Genomic DNA, 17946 nt, shown 5'->3' on the forward strand with positions numbered 1-17946 from the left:
CAAAAACGGACAATTTAAGATAATCTTTTACGAGCGCTGCTCGTTGAAGAACCTCGCAAGATTCACAAAAGAGGGATCAAAGTCTTTCTAGCAAGTCAGTTGCTGTCGGCCATCTTTGGAACGCTCTCAGGAGGCTATTTCCAGTCATGCCAGTACAGCTCCTATTTACTTGAATGGGGAAAGACATAAATCTCAGAAACGGTTGGTCAAGATCACGATCAAAGAACATACTTCAAATCAGCAATAAAATTTGACAACACCGGAATCATAAATTGTGATTCTTAACCTCATATTACGCTAAAAAATTATATTTTCCCGGCTTGCGTAGCTAATGCGCATGCGCGTTCTAGAATTGATTGACAGGCGATCTCTGTGTCTAAAAGTGATTGGCTCTTTTAACTATAAGGCGGGACTTCCTTTCTACATCCGTTGAGCGTTCCAATTTCTCCCATTTATTTTAATAGAAGTGGCCCGTCTTTGCTAAATAATCTCTGGAGGGATCCCACTAGACACGACCCACTAAACTTGTTTTTATTTCTACACATTTTTGCTGATTTCCTCATCACATGGTCTGACGAGGCCCCGCCCTCAGCGCTGACTCCTCACTCGTGGTCTCCTCTGATTGGCCGAGCGCCCGTCCAATGAGGCTCAGCCATCTGTGCAGGAACACAAGCCATATTTCACTGACCGTCACGAGCCGCATTCATTATTATAAGAGGATCCGTCAAATGATAAAGATCCTTTAAAGGTGCAAAGATGCGGATTGCTGTGGTGGTGTGCGTTATTTTTGCAGTAGCTTTAGCTGTGGACGCAGCCGTGTATTTTAAAGAGCAATTTCTGGATGGAGGTAAATCGCATGTCTTTGATCATACATGACATCATTAATAGTGTTACATTGTAACAGTGTAAACTCAGTTCAGTGTGTTTGTAATGGTGATGTCATACTGTATTTTCATTTTTAACTCTGTAACCCTCCTTTTTAGGTAGTTTGGCAAGTTTCATGCATTTTTGTAATCTAACCTGTTTTTACCAATGTCATCCTTTCTTTTACTGTATTTTGATGTATTTTAATTTATTTAAAATATATTATACTTCTATGTCATGCTAAGAATGCATATGCATAAGATTTGTGTAAATTATTTACATGTTTTCTTAAATAGTTGGTGACGTTTCACTTGCATTATGACACTTGAGATGTCAAGGAAGTCCCAGAGTTTTTATGAATCAAAGTGTTTTGCTTTCATTTCTCTGTTTAGGCTGTAAAAGTATTGTTTTCAAGCAACAGCAACTTTTAATACAGGAGAGTCTCATGTGTGATTTATTTAGGAAAGAATGAATAATTTCCCCCAAACCATTTGTGCTGTTTTCTATTTAAATGATCATCACAAACACTTAATTTCATTTCGTCTCTACAGATGGTTGGAAAAGTCGATGGGAAGAGTCCAAACACAAATCTGACTACGGCCAGTGGAAACTGACCTCAGGGAAATTCTTCGGTGATGCTGAGCTTGATAAAGGTTAGAGGTCACGCCCTCTTTCAATATATAGTCTCCTTGAAGCTTGGTTGTTTATGCAAATGACTTCACAGAAAAGAAAATGCTAAGTGATTCAAGACACATTAGGCTTTATGAAGTTAGGCAATGTGATATGACGTCTTAAAATATGGCTTTTTTTCCCCTTTAGGTTTGCAAACAAGTCAGGACGCCCGTTTTTACGCCCTGTCCAGCCGCTTCGATTCGTTCAGTAATGAGGGTAAAACTCTAGTGGTCCAGTTCACGGTGAAACACGAACAGAAAATCGATTGCGGGGGTGGGTATGTGAAGATCTTTCCTGCTGACTTGGATCAGGCCAAATTGCATGGCGAATCCCAATACTACATCATGTTCGGTAAGTCTTGTTGACACAACAGCACTACGCCTGTATGGTGTAGAGTACATGGGGTTTTAAACGTGCACCAAGTGATTATTACAAATAATTTTATGAATATGTTATAATGATGTTCACAGATTCCAATCACTTTAATTTCTTAATTGAATAGCAATGCATCGCCTTATGTACCGGTAAATCAAAACCTCCCATTCTTAGTAAATAAACACAAACTTGAGACACTTATCTCAAATTCTGACTTTCTCCTTCCACAATTTGACTTTGAGTAAAACAGGATATTCAACCAGAAAACAAAAATGTATGGTGGAATTAGGGATGGCCATTATCGAGTAATTATGTAGTCAAGTTCTGTTGCCCACAAAAAACAACTAATCGATTACTCGATTAATCGAGTACCTAAAAATCATGTTAAAAATAACAAGTACGACACATGCATGAAGTATATATTTTATTTATTCACAAAAGTTACCAAGAACAGTGAACGTTGGGAAGTTGATTTGCAATTATTCGAGTACTATTTTTAATATCTGACCAGTTGGTGCAGAGCGAGTACTCGATTAGTTGATTACTCGTGCATATCCGTAGCGGAACTTGATTTTACCCTTTGGGAATTGATTGGATTGTGAAAATCAGTAAACAAAAATCAGGGTTGTAAAATAAGTGAGCTTGATGACATCAGCCAAAAAGGAAAGTAAATTCAGAGGCGGAGCAAATTATTTCATTTTGACGAAGGATTACGAAGACAAAAACGTTTTTTTCTTTGGAATAATGTGCACTGACGAGTCGTCACAATAATACCAGGAACATGTATTCAGAAAGTAAATCAGGTCCTTTTAATGTTGACTAATGTCATTTTCGCCTTCCCGACTTTCTCGTAGGACCCGACATCTGTGGCTACAGCACCAAGAAAGTTCACGTTATCTTCAACTACAAAGGCCAGAACCACCTAATCAAGAAAGACATCAAATGCAAAGTGGGTTTTCCGTTAATCGTAAACCACTCTACTGATACCATTGCAAATAAAAGCTACCTAGTAAAATGTCAAGATTACAACATAGCTGTTAGAATTCAGTTGCTCTACTTCCACCCATCAGGATGACGAGCTAACACACCTGTACACACTGATCCTGCGGCCTGATCAGACATACGAAGTCAAAATCGACAATGAGAAAGTGGAGTCGGGCTCCCTGGAGGAAGACTGGGACTTCCTGCCTGCTAAAAAGATCAAGGATCCTGAAGCCAAGAAGCCAGACGACTGGGACGATCGCGCAACAATCGACGACCCTGAAGACACAAAACCAGAGGCAAGTGTTACAACAATTTCAATGTGATTTGATTAAGTGTAGTCACAATGCACAAGTTAAACGTCCCTATACACTTGCTGTCTAAAAGCCAAAGGATACATTGGGTTTTTCGAGTGCTGCTGCATCTCCCGCTTAGTGTGGACAGTTCGCGTCAGTGCACATCTGTATGCTTCGTCTGCATATGCGCCATATACGTTGACTGTACTAAAGATTAGTACAAAGCAGTCGTAGTGCGAATTTACTTTGAAAGGCTAGAGTTCCTGACTGTACGCAAGACGTAACTGCACGCAGAAAACGAAGTGTACCCTAACGTACTCTATGCATGTACATGAGTGCAATTGCTTCTAGCTACACAAGCTCAATTTCGCACGCTCGTTATGTTCTGAAATGCTTTAGAACCTAATTAATTTACAGTTGTTACCGACACAGTAATGCAAGAATGCGTACAATGGTACCATGCGTTTGCGTACTTGCGTAGAGTACGTTTCTGGTCTATCATGCCAACTTGACTTTATGCATTAAGTTTTGATAAAAGTTCAAACATTCAGTGCATCTTGTAACCAGCGTAAAATCGTTAGAAGTGACTTGATTGTGATTTAAATGTGAAAATAATTGCAGTTATAACCGTAGCTTAACCTGATTTGCAAGTTTTAGTGTGCAGAAATCTTTTGTGGAGTTGATGCAACACAACAGTGTGGTAAAATTGTATAACCTCGCTCTCCAGGACTGGGATAAACCCGAGAATATTCCCGACCCTGATGCTAAGAAACCAGACGACTGGGATGAAGACATGGATGGAGAATGGGAACCTGCAATGATACCAAACCCAGAGTACAAGGTACGAAATAACAGACCACATCTAGGGGTTTAAAGATCTAAGTTCATCATTTAGGCGAACTTCTGCTTGTTATCATGAATAAAAGTGTCCACTTTTCTTGAAATGGCTAATGGTCTGAATAATTCCAATTCCCATGTGTTTGCAGGGCGAGTGGAAACCAAAACAAATTGACAATCCAAACTACAAAGGCACCTGGGTTCATCCCGAGATTGACAACCCTGAATACACACCAGACGACTCCATTTATAAATTTGACAGCATTGGCATTCTGGGATTGGATCTGTGGCAGGCATGTGAAACTCGGTTTTCTACTAGACAAATTTCAAGCATTTAGGCATAAACCTTTAGATTAAACCATTTTGAAGAGCTTGATCATAAATTCGGTGAAATGTGTTCTGACTGGTAGTTTAGGTTTGTAGATGGATTCTACTAATACGGCTTTCTCCTTACAGGTGAAATCTGGCACTATCTTCGATAACTTCCTGATCACTGATGATGTTCAGGAGGCTGAGAATTTTGGTACTGAAACTTGGGGAGCAACAAAGGTAAATAACATTTTATCCATTCACCTGACCGTTCTAGACAATGGCGCTTTCTTGCATAATAAAATGTTCGACTCGAATCAATATTTCATTTTTATTGGGTGTGCTGAATGACTCCAACCAGGTCCCCTAAGCAACCAAATTGGCCCGGTTGCTAGGGAGGGTAGAGTCACATGGTGTAACCTCCTTGTGGTCGCTATAATATGGTTCTTGCTCTCGGTGGGGCACGTGGTGAGTTGTGCGTGGATGCCGCGGAGAATAGCGTGAAGCCTCCACTCGCGCTACGTCTCCGGGGTAACGCGCTCAACAAGCCACGTGATAAAATGCGCGGATTGACGGTCTCAGATGTGGAGGCAACTGAGATTCGTCCTCCGCCACCCGGATTGAGGCGAGTCACTACACCACCACCAGGACTTGGAGCACATTGGGAATTGGGCATTCCAAATTGGGGAGAAAAAAAAGAATGCATTTTAATTTTATTTTGTGTGTATTAATTGCATCTGAAAGGAATATTCCGGGTTTAAAATAAGTTAAGCTCAATCAGCAGCATTTGTGGCATAATGCTGATTACCACAAAGTTATTTAGACTTGTACGTTGCTTGTTAAACACAAAAAAGCAAAAATGACAGTTCCAGTGAGGCGCTTACAATGGAAGTGAATGAGGTCAGTCCATAAACATTAAAATACACACTGTTTTAAAAGTATAACCACAAAACATCAATGTTCTACATGTTATTATGATTTTAATGTGATTAAACCAGGAATTTACCAACGTTATTGCGTTTACCAGATTACTAGGTTTGCAGAATTTTCGTCGTCATGACAAGAAGGTTGTAATATTGGATATTACTTTACACCGTTAAGTTTAGCAAACAATTTTATCACACTAAAATCATGTCAACATGTCTTGTGGCTATACTTTTGAAATAATGTATATTTTTATGTTCATACACTGACCCCATTCACTTCCAGTGTATGTTCCTCACTGTAACCCCACCTTTTTTTTGTTGACAAGATCGCTTTTTGTCATGAACATCCTGTTGGTGTTTATTTTGTGATTTAATAACCGGCTGATTTATCCCTAATATATTGATGTTTAATGTCTTGCCTACATTGTTTCTAACTTTTTAGGGTCCAGAAAAGAAAATGAAGGACCAACAGGAAGAGGAAGAAAGGAAAAAGAGGGAGGAAGAAGAAAAGAGCAAGAAAGATGATAATGAGGAAGAGGAAGATGACGAGGAAGATGGGTCAGAGGAGGAAGAGCACACAGAAGAGCCCTCTGAAGAGGAAGAGGAGGGGGAGGAAGATATACCCACTAAAGACGAGTTGTGAAGATTTAATCCAAAATATCTTGTTTCAAGATCAGTTGTTTCTCGTGTCTTTTTTTTAATTTTTTATGTGGTGTGAATTTTGGTCCCGCCCCCTTTCAAGTCACCTGTCATATCATATGTGCCCCTTTGAGATTAATCTTTTTTTGGTTTTGCTGCTACATGCTCCCCAACACATTGTCAGTACGACCTGATAAACTTTAGACTAATAAATGTTTGGGTTATCTGTTCCGTCTCGAGTTGCTCTAGGGGAAAAATCTAATGTATCATTTGTTGGATTTGCACTTATTTCTTTCTTTTTTTTTTTCTTTTTTTTTTTTTTAAATAAATGATATATTTTTAAACCGTTGTCTGGCTCATTTTCCATTTCTGAGGATTTGGAAACTCACTTTTTTTTTTTTTGGGTCGTTGTAAGTATCAAAGTAAATGCGCCATAAGCGTAGTCATCAACATGTTACTAAAAATGGCAAAATTAAGATCTGTTGTTAATACATTTCTGTAAAATTGGTAGACTTTATTGGCTTTCTTTGAAAGCGTTACATGACATCTTTATTGTGTTTGGAATAAACCCAATTTTAAAGAGCTTGCCATTTAAACCCCCACTACCCCCCCCCCGCCAAAAAAAAAACGTAAATCGATCATGAGGCTGAGAATAAACCTGTTATCAATGTATTTGAACTGTAGAGTGCGACAGTCTGGTTCCGGAAGTAAAAATCCCATTCATTTTTTCCATAGACGAATTGATTTTCAACGATAACTTCTAAACCTTTAAAGACAGTCTTGCCATGAGCTCTGAGTTTGATAATCAATGGTTATCAGTCCATGTTCTTTCAACGTAATAGCTTAAAAATCGTCTTTAATAGCAGAATTCTTGGTGAGCAACTACACTACCCATAATCCTGAAGAGAAATCAACCAATCAGAGAACCGCAGTCAACAAAGCTCACCAAACAAGTACAGCAGCGACCGCCCACTTCCGTGATGCGACGTGAATGACGCAATCGAGTCGGTCTCCCTTTAAACTTAAACTACATATTTGTATATATCAGAATATTTTGCTGTACACTTTAAATATATTGTTTCTATACTTCTAATCAACAACCTAAAATCAATGTTTCCATTGTTTTTATTCTGTTACGTCATTCGCAATGCTTTGTGGGATTGTAGTTCGTTCCTTCGTAAAAGACTGTAAGGTACCGATTTTCAAATACTGTTTTGCTTCAAATCAACCAACTTAATTTTGAGAAATGTTTTGAAAGTGTTGAAAATTTCATTTTTTTTTTTTACTTCGGTTGATATTTTATCATCTAATGCAACGACATTCACTGTAAATTGACTGTCCATGTACTTTTTGGGACTACTGTATGTCCATGTCTCCATGTGTCTTGTCCAATTCAGCAAGTAGATGGCGTCTTCCCATATGAACTCCAGCAGCAGCACCATCTCTCCTAAAGATAGCTGAGTCACATCGCCACATACTCTCACAGAGAACACTTCCCAGGCTGTATTTCGAGGGCTCTCACGCTCGAACACAATGCTGACGATCACGCTGAAGACCCTTCAGCAGCAGACGTTTAAAGTGCAGATAGATGAGGAGTTAACGGTGAGTGCGTGAGTCTGTGCCCGTGTAAACTCGCCGCTGTGCGGGCATGACGCGCTGGGAAACGCCGCGGCCTCCCCCGGTGGAATGCGGACAGTGATTGTAGAATGTTACATGATTGTAACAAGATGACGTCACAGCGCTGCACATTCTATCGGCGATGAATTCGAAAGTAGCGACTGGCGTTGTTCACTTATTGCGGTTTTTAGAGTCTTGTGTTTGTTGTACTCTTCGAATGACTGTGCATTACTCATATGTATAGTATTTGTAACATATAAAAAATAAAATATCATTATTTAGACTTAATCTATAGAAATCCTTGCTCGTTTGTGTGACAAATCCAATGCGATTAGTGCGATTAATAGTCATTTAAATGGCCAGTGTCTGTAAACATGGGTACTTTGCCAAGACTAGTGCTTTCAGACAGTTTAGGGTGCAGAACTCAGATAGGCACAATCGAGTTTTTGTATTTATCAGCTAAGAAACATAATATAATAAGTGTGGTTAAAGCAATGAGAATTCAGCATGTGTCCATGTGCGTAGTATGTGTTTAGATCTAATGCACAGACTTTACTAATCATAAATGTATGATTTTATTGATTATTAGGAATTTAAGGATTATGCTGATTCAAAAGATATATATATATATATATATATATATATATATATGTCCCACAACCTAACCTGCCATTAGACTTTAAAATAGCAACATTTCTACTTTGAAATTAATCAGAGATTGTATGAATATTTTTCAATTAATGTTATGCTTCCTTTAGAAAATAATAATAATTGATTTTAGTTTGCAATAATAGCTGGAAATTTTACACTCAACATGTGCATTATCCAAAGGCAGCTATGAATTAATAAACACACTTTTACTGGAAAATGGTGGAATAAAGCGCAATTTTTTTATTTTTTTTTTATTGTTGTATGAATTTATAATTTATTTACCAATTTTAACCCATTCTAACTGATGATTTAAGGACCATCATATATTTGACAATACCTCATATGATGTCATCTTCTTGTATTTTGTATTTGCAGGTAAAGGCTCTAAAAGAGAAGATCGAGGAGGAGAAGGGGAAAGATGCTTTTCCAGCTGTCGGACAAAAACTTATCTATGCAGGTTGTGTTTTCAAAATATATTTCTCGCAGTACTCTGAATAGCTGGGTATTTTAACATACAACAATACATATGTTAGTTTGGGGGGCTAAATATATATAAATATAGTTTTTTGGTGATTAGTAGGACATTTGAAATCTCTCTAGATACTTTCTTGATTTTTGAAACTGTTTTACAATTTTCCCTCATAAAATATAGGTAAAATCTTGAATGATGATATACCTCTAAAAGAATACAAAATAGATGAGAAGAACTTTGTTGTGGTGATGGCTACAAAGGTAAAACAGTTTTATTTCTCATTATTTTGTAATTGCCTTCCATGTCAGGCCATTGCATTTTAACAGCATTATCAACTTTATGTATTTAAATTTAGGGTTTGGTTAGGCTTAGTTAACACTAACCCTAACTAACCCTAACCAACCCTAGCCTTAACCTTGTGTGTAAAATAAGTTTACTTCAAATTTGTTATTTTAACAGTTTTCATTTCAAGTGTTCATTTGCAGTTTTCTATAGTTCTCGGTGCAGTTGTATTTTTCTTTCTACAGCCCAAATCTGCTGATCCCCCACCAGCCTCGGCCCCCCCGTCAGCGGCTCCAGCTCCAGTTATGGCACCCCTCCCCGATACCCCCGTCCATACACCCTCAGCTCCCGCAGAGCCACCGGCAACTCCCTCAGTGTCTGTATCAACCCCTGCTCCTGCCCCTGTGGAGCCAGCGCCATCAGTAGAGTCAACCGCGGCACCTGTTACAGCGCCCCCTGCAGCCTCGAATGTTGGAGCAGAATCAACCGAGTCAGTAAGCGCGACTCCAGCACCAGACTCAGAGGAGGGGGACCCGGCAGCTCAACAGGAGCAAGCCATCGCCCAATCAGAGGCCAGGTACAGCCACGCCCGTTCATTAAAATTGGATGTATTTTTTAAGGCCAAAATGTGCTTGCCACTATGTCTCACGTGATGCAAATTTTGTTATCAGCACAGAATGCACGGACTATCCGCACGCAGCCCAGTTTCTTTAGACCTGCAGACGTGCGCCTTCCATTAGCTTATATGGTGTTATATATGGTTTGATTAAAAATCCATATATTTGATTATTTTTGTAATGACTGGAACGCTCAACTGTGAACTGTTTTCCTGAATTTGTGGTCTGTATTTTTGTAGCGTCATGGATGAATTGGGTCTTTTAGAAGCAGCCGCATCAATACTAGGTATGTTTGGGAGTTTCTCCATACAAATCAGGTAGAGGACAGAAGAACTTTACATGACATTAACAATCTATCGTCTTACATCCATTAGTTACAGGTCAGGCGTATGAGAATTTAGTGACAGAAATCATGTTGATGGGTTATGAGAGAGAACAGGTGATCGCCGCCCTGCGGGCAAGTTACAACAATCCGGACAGGGCAGTGGAATACCTGCTAATGGTGAGTGTTACTGCAATCAAGTTTTAAAAAGGAATAAAACACAATTATAATGATTGAATCTTCTAAATATTGTAGCTTTAACTTACTTGATGTAAAACACCAGCATAATTCTTTGTAATTATTGTAATTCATTTTCGAATTAATTGGTAATGTATGTATCTCAAGGGTATTCCCACAGAACCCGAGCAGCCTCTTCAGGAGGTAGTGCGGCCCACCCCTGTGTCGAACCCCAACCCCCCTGCACCACAGCAACCTCAGGTGCCACCTGCCTCTGTAGCTGGTGAGCGTCCATTTGTTCATTGTCTGTTGAAATAGACTCTGAAGCACTACATGGTTTTACAAAAGCAGCTGGTACAGTCTTACCGATATTATAAAAAATGTAATTTGGGTAACGTAAGTCATGGCGGGGGCTTGGTTACTTTTTGTCCTGGTCATCCACTGATTATGACAACCAACCCCCCCCCCCATATTACTATGGTATCCACCATGCTACATGCCAAAAACCAAGGTATTACCATGGTACATGTCTGAAAAAAACAAAATATGGTATTTCCATGCTACATACCAAAAAACAAGGTTTTACCATGCTACATGCCAAAAAACATGGTATTACCATGGTACATGTACAAAAAACAAGGTATTACCATGGTATATGTCCAAAAAAAACATCAAGGTATTACTATGGTACAAACCCCCCCCCCCCCCCCCCCAAAAAAAGCAAGGTAATACCATGATAAATGGCAAAAAAACAAGGTATGAGCAAAAAACAAGGTGTTACCACAGTACATATAAAAAAAACAAGGTATTACCATGGTACATGCCAAATAATAAGGGATTACTATGGTACATACCAAAACATTTAAAACAAGGTATTACCATGGTACATGTCTGAAAAAATAAAACCATGGTATTACCATGCTACATGCCAAAAAACAAGGTATTACCATGCTACATGTCCAAAAAACAAGGTATTAGCATGATACATGTCCAAAAAACAAGGTATTAGCATGATACATGTCCAAAAAACAAGGTATTAGCACGATACATGTCCAAAAAAAAAGGTGTTACCACAGTACATATAAAAAAACAAGGTGTTACTATGGTACATGCCAAAAAAAAAAGTAAAATAATAAACAAAGTATTACTATGGTACATTTCCAAAACACAAGGTATTACCACAGTAAACGTCCAAAAAAAAACAAGGTATTACCATGGTACATGTGTCCCCCCCCAAAAAAATAATACCATTGCACTTTAAATTATACATGGCCAAGCCATTTAAATTATACTGTTAGCATCAATAAAATACAATTTTCAGTTTGGGACTTAAAGTGCCTTTAACTGTAACACAATATAATTTAAATCGAGAAAATGTATTTTTCTTTTTACTTTTTCTTGATGTTGTTCTGCTGGTGTCTCGGGCCAGACTTCTGTATATCTTTTTCTATACTGTGAGCAGGTGCAGAATCTGGAGTTGCACAGGCGACAGGAAACCCTCTGGAGTTCCTCAGGACCCAGCCGCAGTTCCAGCAAATGCGACAGATCATCCAGCAGAACCCGGCGCTACTGCCTGCACTGCTGCAGCAACTGGGCCGAGACAACCCGCAACTCCTGCAGGTGGGTGGAGATTTATGTCAACATTAAATGGCATTCCCAGCCCATTTTACTTACAGAATGTGACACATTTCCTATTCAAAATATTCAACAAGAAATGTAGCATCGGATCTTATTTTATTTGTAAGGAACTGATAGGATGGTGAAAAGTGAGCATACCAGGTAGTTGAAGGGGAGGAGCTGAAATAAGAGGGATTTGTGACATCAGCTGAAAAGGAAAGCCGTTTCAGAGGCGGAGCAAGTTATTTTATTTTAATAAAAGATTTTGAAAACAATCATCATTTTTCCTTCGGAATAACGTGTACTGATAATAATTGCACAATTAGACCAGGAACATTTCTTAAAAGTAAATAGGGTTAATTTAAAATTTCATGTTGCCTTTAACGTATCTTGAGCAACAGTGGTTCCGATTGGATGTACTGCATGGATAAATGTGAATTTGTGCTTCTTCTCAGCAAATCACGCAACACCAAGAACGGTTCGTGCAAATGTTGAACGAGCCACAAGCAGGGGAGCCTGGAGACGGAGCTGCGGAGGTCCAGGCCGCGCCCCCGACAAACTACATCCATGTCACGCCACAGGAGAAGGAAGCAATCGAGAGGGTATGCTAAAAGACTCCATGAAATCAAAATTGAAGTTTTGTGGCTTTGAAAATCAAAATTTTGTTGTCCTTGATTGGTTAACTTTAAGGCCATATACACTGATGAGCCACAACATTATAACATTGATTCTCATCTCCTAACAAGGCCACGTGTCAAGGTCTGTGTAGATTAGATGGTAAGCGAATAATCAGTTCTCATAGTCAACGTATTAAATGCAGGAGAAATGGGCAGGTGTAAAGACCTGAGCAACTCTGACAAGGGCCAAATTGCTATGGCCAGATGACTGGGTCAGATCATTTCTGAAACGGCAAGGATTGTGGGGTGCTCCCGGTCAGCAGTGGTGAGTATTTACCGACAGTGGTCCGAGGAGGTGCAAACCACGAACCAGCGACAGGGTGTTGGGCCCCAAGGCTCATCAATGCACGAGGGCAACGAAGGCTATCCCTTCTGATCCGAACCAACAGAAAGTCTACTGTTGCACAAGTCACAGAAAAGTTTAATGATGGTTACGGGAGGAATGTGTCACAACACACAGTGCATTGCACCCTGCTGCATATGGGGTTGCATAGCTGCATACCATTCAGAGTGCCCATGATGACCCCTGTCCACCGTTGAAAGTGCCTACAATGGGTACATGATAATGCACCCTGCTACACTGCAAAAATTGTTTCAGGAATAGTTTGAGGAACATGATGAAGAGTTCAAGGTGTTGCCCTGGCCTTCAAATTCCCCAGATATCAATCCAGTTGAGCATCTGTGGGATGTGCTGGACTAACAAGTCCGATCCACAGTGGCTCCACCTCGCAACTTACAGGACTTATGAGATCTGCTGCTAATGTCTTGGTGCCAGATACCACAGGACACCTTCAGGGGTCTTGTAGAGTCTATGCCTTGGCGGGTCGGCGCTGTTTTGGTGGCACATGGAGGACCAACAGCATATTAGGCAGGTGGTCATAAAGTTTTGCATGTTCTAAGTGTACTCCTAAACTTTGACAACATAATTGACAGTCTTTCTCTTCTGGTAAAACAGACCAAAAATATTGATGACTCATCTTGTTCGCAAGGGCTTACGCAATTTTTTGTCCAATCAAATGCACTCTTGAATGAGTATGTCCCTCTCTGTAATACCGTCTACAACTGACTAACAATAGCAAGCAGCATATTATGGTTCACGGCAGTGACGAACTAAAGGCTATTGGCTATTTTAAAAAGATACAAACCCTTCGATATGTCCCGCCCCATCTTCTGGTTTCATTGAGAAATACGTTAAAACGAAAGAAAGAAAACTCCACAATTTCATGGAGTTTTTAACGATAGCGTTACTATGTTATTGCTTTGCATCCTCTAATACTTCTTCAAATTATTTTTTTTCAAGTTAAAAGCCCTGGGATTTCCAGAGGGACTCGTCATCCAAGCGTACTTCGCCTGCGAGAAAAATGAAAACCTTGCTGCGAACTTCCTACTTCAGCAGAACTTTGACGATGAGTGAATTTTACTGTGGGACACGACAACGCTTGGAGGCAACCGAGAGAATTCAAGTGCTAGGCCGCATGTTGCGTGTTTGTGCTTGAATGTGTGTGTTACGAAAAATCGAAAAGTTGACTGGTCTTCCATGGTGATTATCATGGAGTTAAAAATGAAGCCATGATGTGATGTTTAAATCGGAGCACAGCTTATTATTATAATTTTTTTGATGATAGATATAAATGATCCTCGATAATGAGGTTTCTGTTGTCTGTCTGGTTTCAGCTGCTATCACTACTGTGTGTGTTGAGCGAGTTTTCGTTTATCACAGTTAAAACCCTGCCAAAAAACCTCTGAAGGTAATTTATAATTACTCAGTTAGTTCTACACATCCCTTACGCATTTGTTTATTAAATATTTTTAGCCAATCTGCTGACACTTATACCTGCCGATACAAGTTTAGTACACTCAACTCCATTTAATCACTGCATGGGTATTTTGGTATTCTTTTTATTTTATTTTATCCCCTTTCTCTCCCAATTTGGAATACCCAATTCCCACTATTTAGTAGGTCCTCGTGGTGGCGCGGTTACTCACCTCAATCCGGGTGGCGGAGGACAAGTCTCAGTTGCCTCCGCTTCTGAGACCGTCAATCCGTGCATCTTATCACGTGACTCGTTGTGCATGACACCGCGGAGACTCACAGCATGTGGAGGCTCATGCTACTCTCCGCAATCCACGCACAACTTACCACACGCCCCATTGAGAGCGAGAACCACTAATCGCAACCACGAGGAGGTTACCCCATGTGACTCTACCCTCCCTAGCAACAGGGCCAATTTGGTTGCTTAGGAGACCTGACTGGAGTCACTCATCACACCCTGGATTCAAACTCGTGACTCCAGGAGTGTCTAGGCCCCTTGGTATGTTGATATTCTTAAATTAACCCATGTTAAAAATAATAATAATAAAATCAATAAAAAAACAGAAAAGTAAAAGCTTGTAGATTATGTCTACATTCCAAAAAAGTTCTTGATACAAGACGGAAAGGACAGATTTTCGAGGAATGTTAGTTTTGTGACAATCCAGTTGACTACTTACAGTAATTAGATTTTATTTCAAATTTTCTTTTAAATCTATTTTCCCTTCTGTTATTTCTATTTGTAAAGTACTTGTTCTCTTTAAGACAGCATAGTGAGTGAAAACTAGTTCAGTATGCATTAGTACCTGAATTAACAGTGATTTTGAACAGAGCCCGAAATGCTGCAACAGTCGTAGGTATTTTATTTAGTGAGGCAACAGAATGTGGTTTAGTGTGTCAGTATCTTTAAACCCTCATAATATATGCATTAACTTAAAACATAAATATATTCAAGTAAAGGAGAATAGTGTTAAAGGAATATTCCGGGTTCAATACAAGCTCACTCGACAGCATTTGTGGCATAAAGTTTTGTTTCAACCTCTTTTTCTTTTGAAAAAAAGCAGTGAAACACATACAGTGGAGGTGAATGGGGCCAATCCGTAATGTTAACGTTTCAAAAGTATAGCCACAAGACCTAAATATGCATGTAAACATGATTAAGTGTGATAAAATCGCTTACAAACCTTTTCCGTGTAAAGTTATATCCAATTTTACAACTTGAATAATTAACGTAAGTGCTTTTATAAAATTATAATCTTCAAATTTCTGCCTTTAAACTCTCCAAAAATCGGCCCCATTCACTGCCATTGTAAGTGTCTCACTGTAACGTCAAGGGACGAGTCGAAATACATTTTTGTGTTAACATTATGCCACAAATGCTGATCTTAACTTGTATTGAACCCAGAATATTCCTTTAAGATAGTGCCAAACTTCGACAAAATGAGATTCAAGAGATGGACACAATTACAGATAGTTAGCTAGCTGCAAACATCATAGTGCAATTCTTAAGATGGATGCAGAATACATAAATATTTTTTAAATTTGAAATTGTGTGTACTGGTTTTTGCGCCCATTTCTTTAAGGTAGAATACAGTGTGTTCTGAAGGCTACAGGAAAGACACGTGTCCTGTTTACACTACCAGATGCAGTTTTAATTTCTTTGTCAGTGTTTTAAATTATTTTGCATCTGTGGAGAAATTGATGTGTGATGAATAAATTCAAAATGCATCTGCAGAAAAGAGTTTGTTGAGTGGTTTATGAATGTATTGTTTCAGTGGTGTGTGAAATAAATTGCATTTACAAAGCTTCTTTAAAGTCTCCACGACTCCAGCAATTACTTGTTTCTCCAAGTACATCAGAATTACTGTTTTAGGATCCATAATTGTACTGTCAAGATGGTTCTTGGAAAGCCTCATAAAAAGTACTGTGGAGGCACTGAATGACTGAAATACAGTATATTTAACATGGTACTTCAAAGCTTACTATAGGGCCATTTTAGAAGAAAAAAAATACGCCAGTCGCATATTGGTGGAACTCAATGCCAGCCAATCAAATTGAAGCTTTGTTGCTGCTGTCCACAGTGCTGAAATGTTTTTCACATTTTTTGGGGGATGTTTCTCTGGACAAGGGTTCGAATTACACCAGCTGTGCCACAGTGAACTGACAGATTTACATACTGAGCGAGAGGAAGATAAACAAAATGTACCCTTACATGATTCTGCTAGACCCTTGCATTGACGTGTGCTTAGAAATCGATGATTCGATACCCTGTCCAGTCCCCACAATGCGAGTGCATCCCTTCTGAAACCATAACAAGAACACCTGCGATGTCAACCAATCTTTCGTTGTGCTAAGCTTCGTATTAATATATATTTGGCTCTTTCTCTCCGCCTTAAAGGAGTATTTTGGGTTTAATACAAGTGAAGCTCAGTCGACAGCATTTGTGGCATAATGTTGATTACCACAAAAAATAATTTTCACTCGTCCCTCCTTTTCTTAAAAAAAAAGGGCAGAAATGGAGGTTACACTGAGGCACTTATAATGGCAGTGAATGGGGCCAATTTTTGGAGGGTTTAAAAGGCAGAAATGTGAAGCTTATAATTTTATAAATGCACTAACATTAATTCTTCTGTTAAAACTCATGTATGGGGGCCTGGGTAGCTCAGCGAGTATTGACGCTGACTACCACCCCTGGAGTCGTGAGTTCGAATCTAGGGTGTGCTGAGTGACTCCAGCCAGGTCTCTTAAGCAACCAAATTGGCCTGGTTGCTAGGGAGGGTAAAGTCACATGGGGTAACCTCCTCGTGGTCACTATAATGTGGTTCTCGCTCTCGGTGGGGCGCGTGGTGAGTTGTGCGTGGATGCCGTGGAAAATAGCGTGAAGTCTCCACACGCGCTAGGTCTCTGCGGTAACGCGCTCAACAAGCCACGTGATAAGTTGCACGGATTGACGGTCTCAGACGCGGAGGCAACTGAGATTCATCCTCCGCCACCCGGATTGAGGCGAATCACTACGCCACCACGAGGACTTAGAGCGCATTGGGAATTGGGCATTCCAAATTGGGGAGAAAAAAATCCTTGTGTATTATTTGAGCTGTGAAGTTGTTTAAGATGTCTTTTTTGCAGGTTTATGGTTAATGGCGTTACATCACAATGGCAACCCAGATAGCACACATACGTCCCCCAGATGACGGTTTTAGATCTTTTGATCTGGAAAGCATCACAATGTGACAAACATCTTAAAAAGATCAGATTTATGAGCACTCCAAATCATTAACGTCTCAAAGACATCTGAGGAAACGGATACAATACATCTAATAGACCTATTGCAGATGAGCAAACAATGTAAAATAGACGTCTTCCAGATCTAGTCACACACATCTAATAGACGTCTGTGTGCGAGGTTGTAAAACTGAATAGGCCTATAACTGCACAGATAAGGTTAGTAAGTGATTTTATCACACTAGAGTCATGTTAACACACATATTGTTTACATCTTGTGTCTATACTTTTGAAAAAGTGAGTATTTTAACCTTTACAGATTGACCCCATTGACTTCCAATGTAAGTGCCTCACTGAAACACAGATTTGTGCTTTATTTATTTATTTATTTATTTATTATTATTAAAGGAGGTACGAGTACTTTATGCCACAAACGCTGTCGATTGATCTCAACTTGTATTGAACAAGGAATGTTCCTTTAAAGGAATTATTAATAATAATAATAATAATAATAATAAAAGAAAATTCTGTCATTCATCTTCCTATTTTATTTATTTATTTTTAAGCCAAATGACTTTCTTTC

General features: G+C 39.3%; 2 protein-coding genes across 2 annotated transcripts; both read left to right on the forward strand.

Moving 5' to 3' along the window:
- The first annotated feature begins 663 nt into the window (after positions 1-663).
- On the forward strand, positions 664-6241 carry LOC127438503 (calreticulin-like). Its single transcript, XM_051694142.1, has 9 exons — positions 664-847; positions 1416-1517; positions 1684-1887; positions 2766-2860; positions 2982-3191; positions 3916-4029; positions 4175-4318; positions 4482-4574; positions 5703-6241. Exons 1-9 carry the CDS (start codon positions 757-759, stop codon positions 5901-5903), a joined length of 1254 nt encoding a protein of 417 aa, XP_051550102.1. The 5' UTR covers positions 664-756; the 3' UTR covers positions 5904-6241.
- A 993-nt stretch (positions 6242-7234) lies between these two features.
- On the forward strand, positions 7235-15959 carry LOC127438502 (UV excision repair protein RAD23 homolog A-like). The gene is made up of 10 exons (XM_051694141.1): positions 7235-7501; positions 8543-8624; positions 8820-8899; positions 9167-9498; positions 9778-9824; positions 9913-10040; positions 10206-10320; positions 11500-11657; positions 12110-12256; positions 13632-15959. The coding sequence occupies exons 1-10, from the start codon at positions 7433-7435 to the stop codon at positions 13743-13745; spliced, it is 1272 nt and encodes a 423-aa protein (XP_051550101.1). The 5' UTR covers positions 7235-7432; the 3' UTR covers positions 13746-15959.
- Positions 15960-17946: the final 1987 nt, after the last annotated feature.

Source organism: Myxocyprinus asiaticus, chromosome 49, assembly GCF_019703515.2.
Source record: "Myxocyprinus asiaticus isolate MX2 ecotype Aquarium Trade chromosome 49, UBuf_Myxa_2, whole genome shotgun sequence".
Lineage (NCBI taxonomy): Eukaryota > Metazoa > Chordata > Actinopteri > Cypriniformes > Catostomidae > Myxocyprinus > Myxocyprinus asiaticus.

Coding starts and splice junctions, on each gene's coding strand:
- LOC127438503 (XM_051694142.1), top strand. CDS start 757: ATGCGGATTGCTGTGGTGGTGTGCGTTATTTTTGCAGTAGCTTTAGCT. Junction 1,888..2,765: donor CCAATACTACATCATGTTCG/GTAAGTCTTGTT, acceptor ACTTTCTCGTAG/GACCCGACATCTGTGGCTAC. Junction 2,861..2,981: donor AGAAAGACATCAAATGCAAA/GTGGGTTTTCCG, acceptor TCCACCCATCAG/GATGACGAGCTAACACACCT.
- LOC127438502 (XM_051694141.1), top strand. CDS start 7,433: ATGCTGACGATCACGCTGAAGACCCTTCAGCAGCAGACGTTTAAAGTG. Junction 9,499..9,777: donor ATCGCCCAATCAGAGGCCAG/GTACAGCCACGC, acceptor GTATTTTTGTAG/CGTCATGGATGAATTGGGTC. Junction 12,257..13,631: donor AGAAGGAAGCAATCGAGAGG/GTATGCTAAAAG, acceptor TTTTTTTTCAAG/TTAAAAGCCCTGGGATTTCC.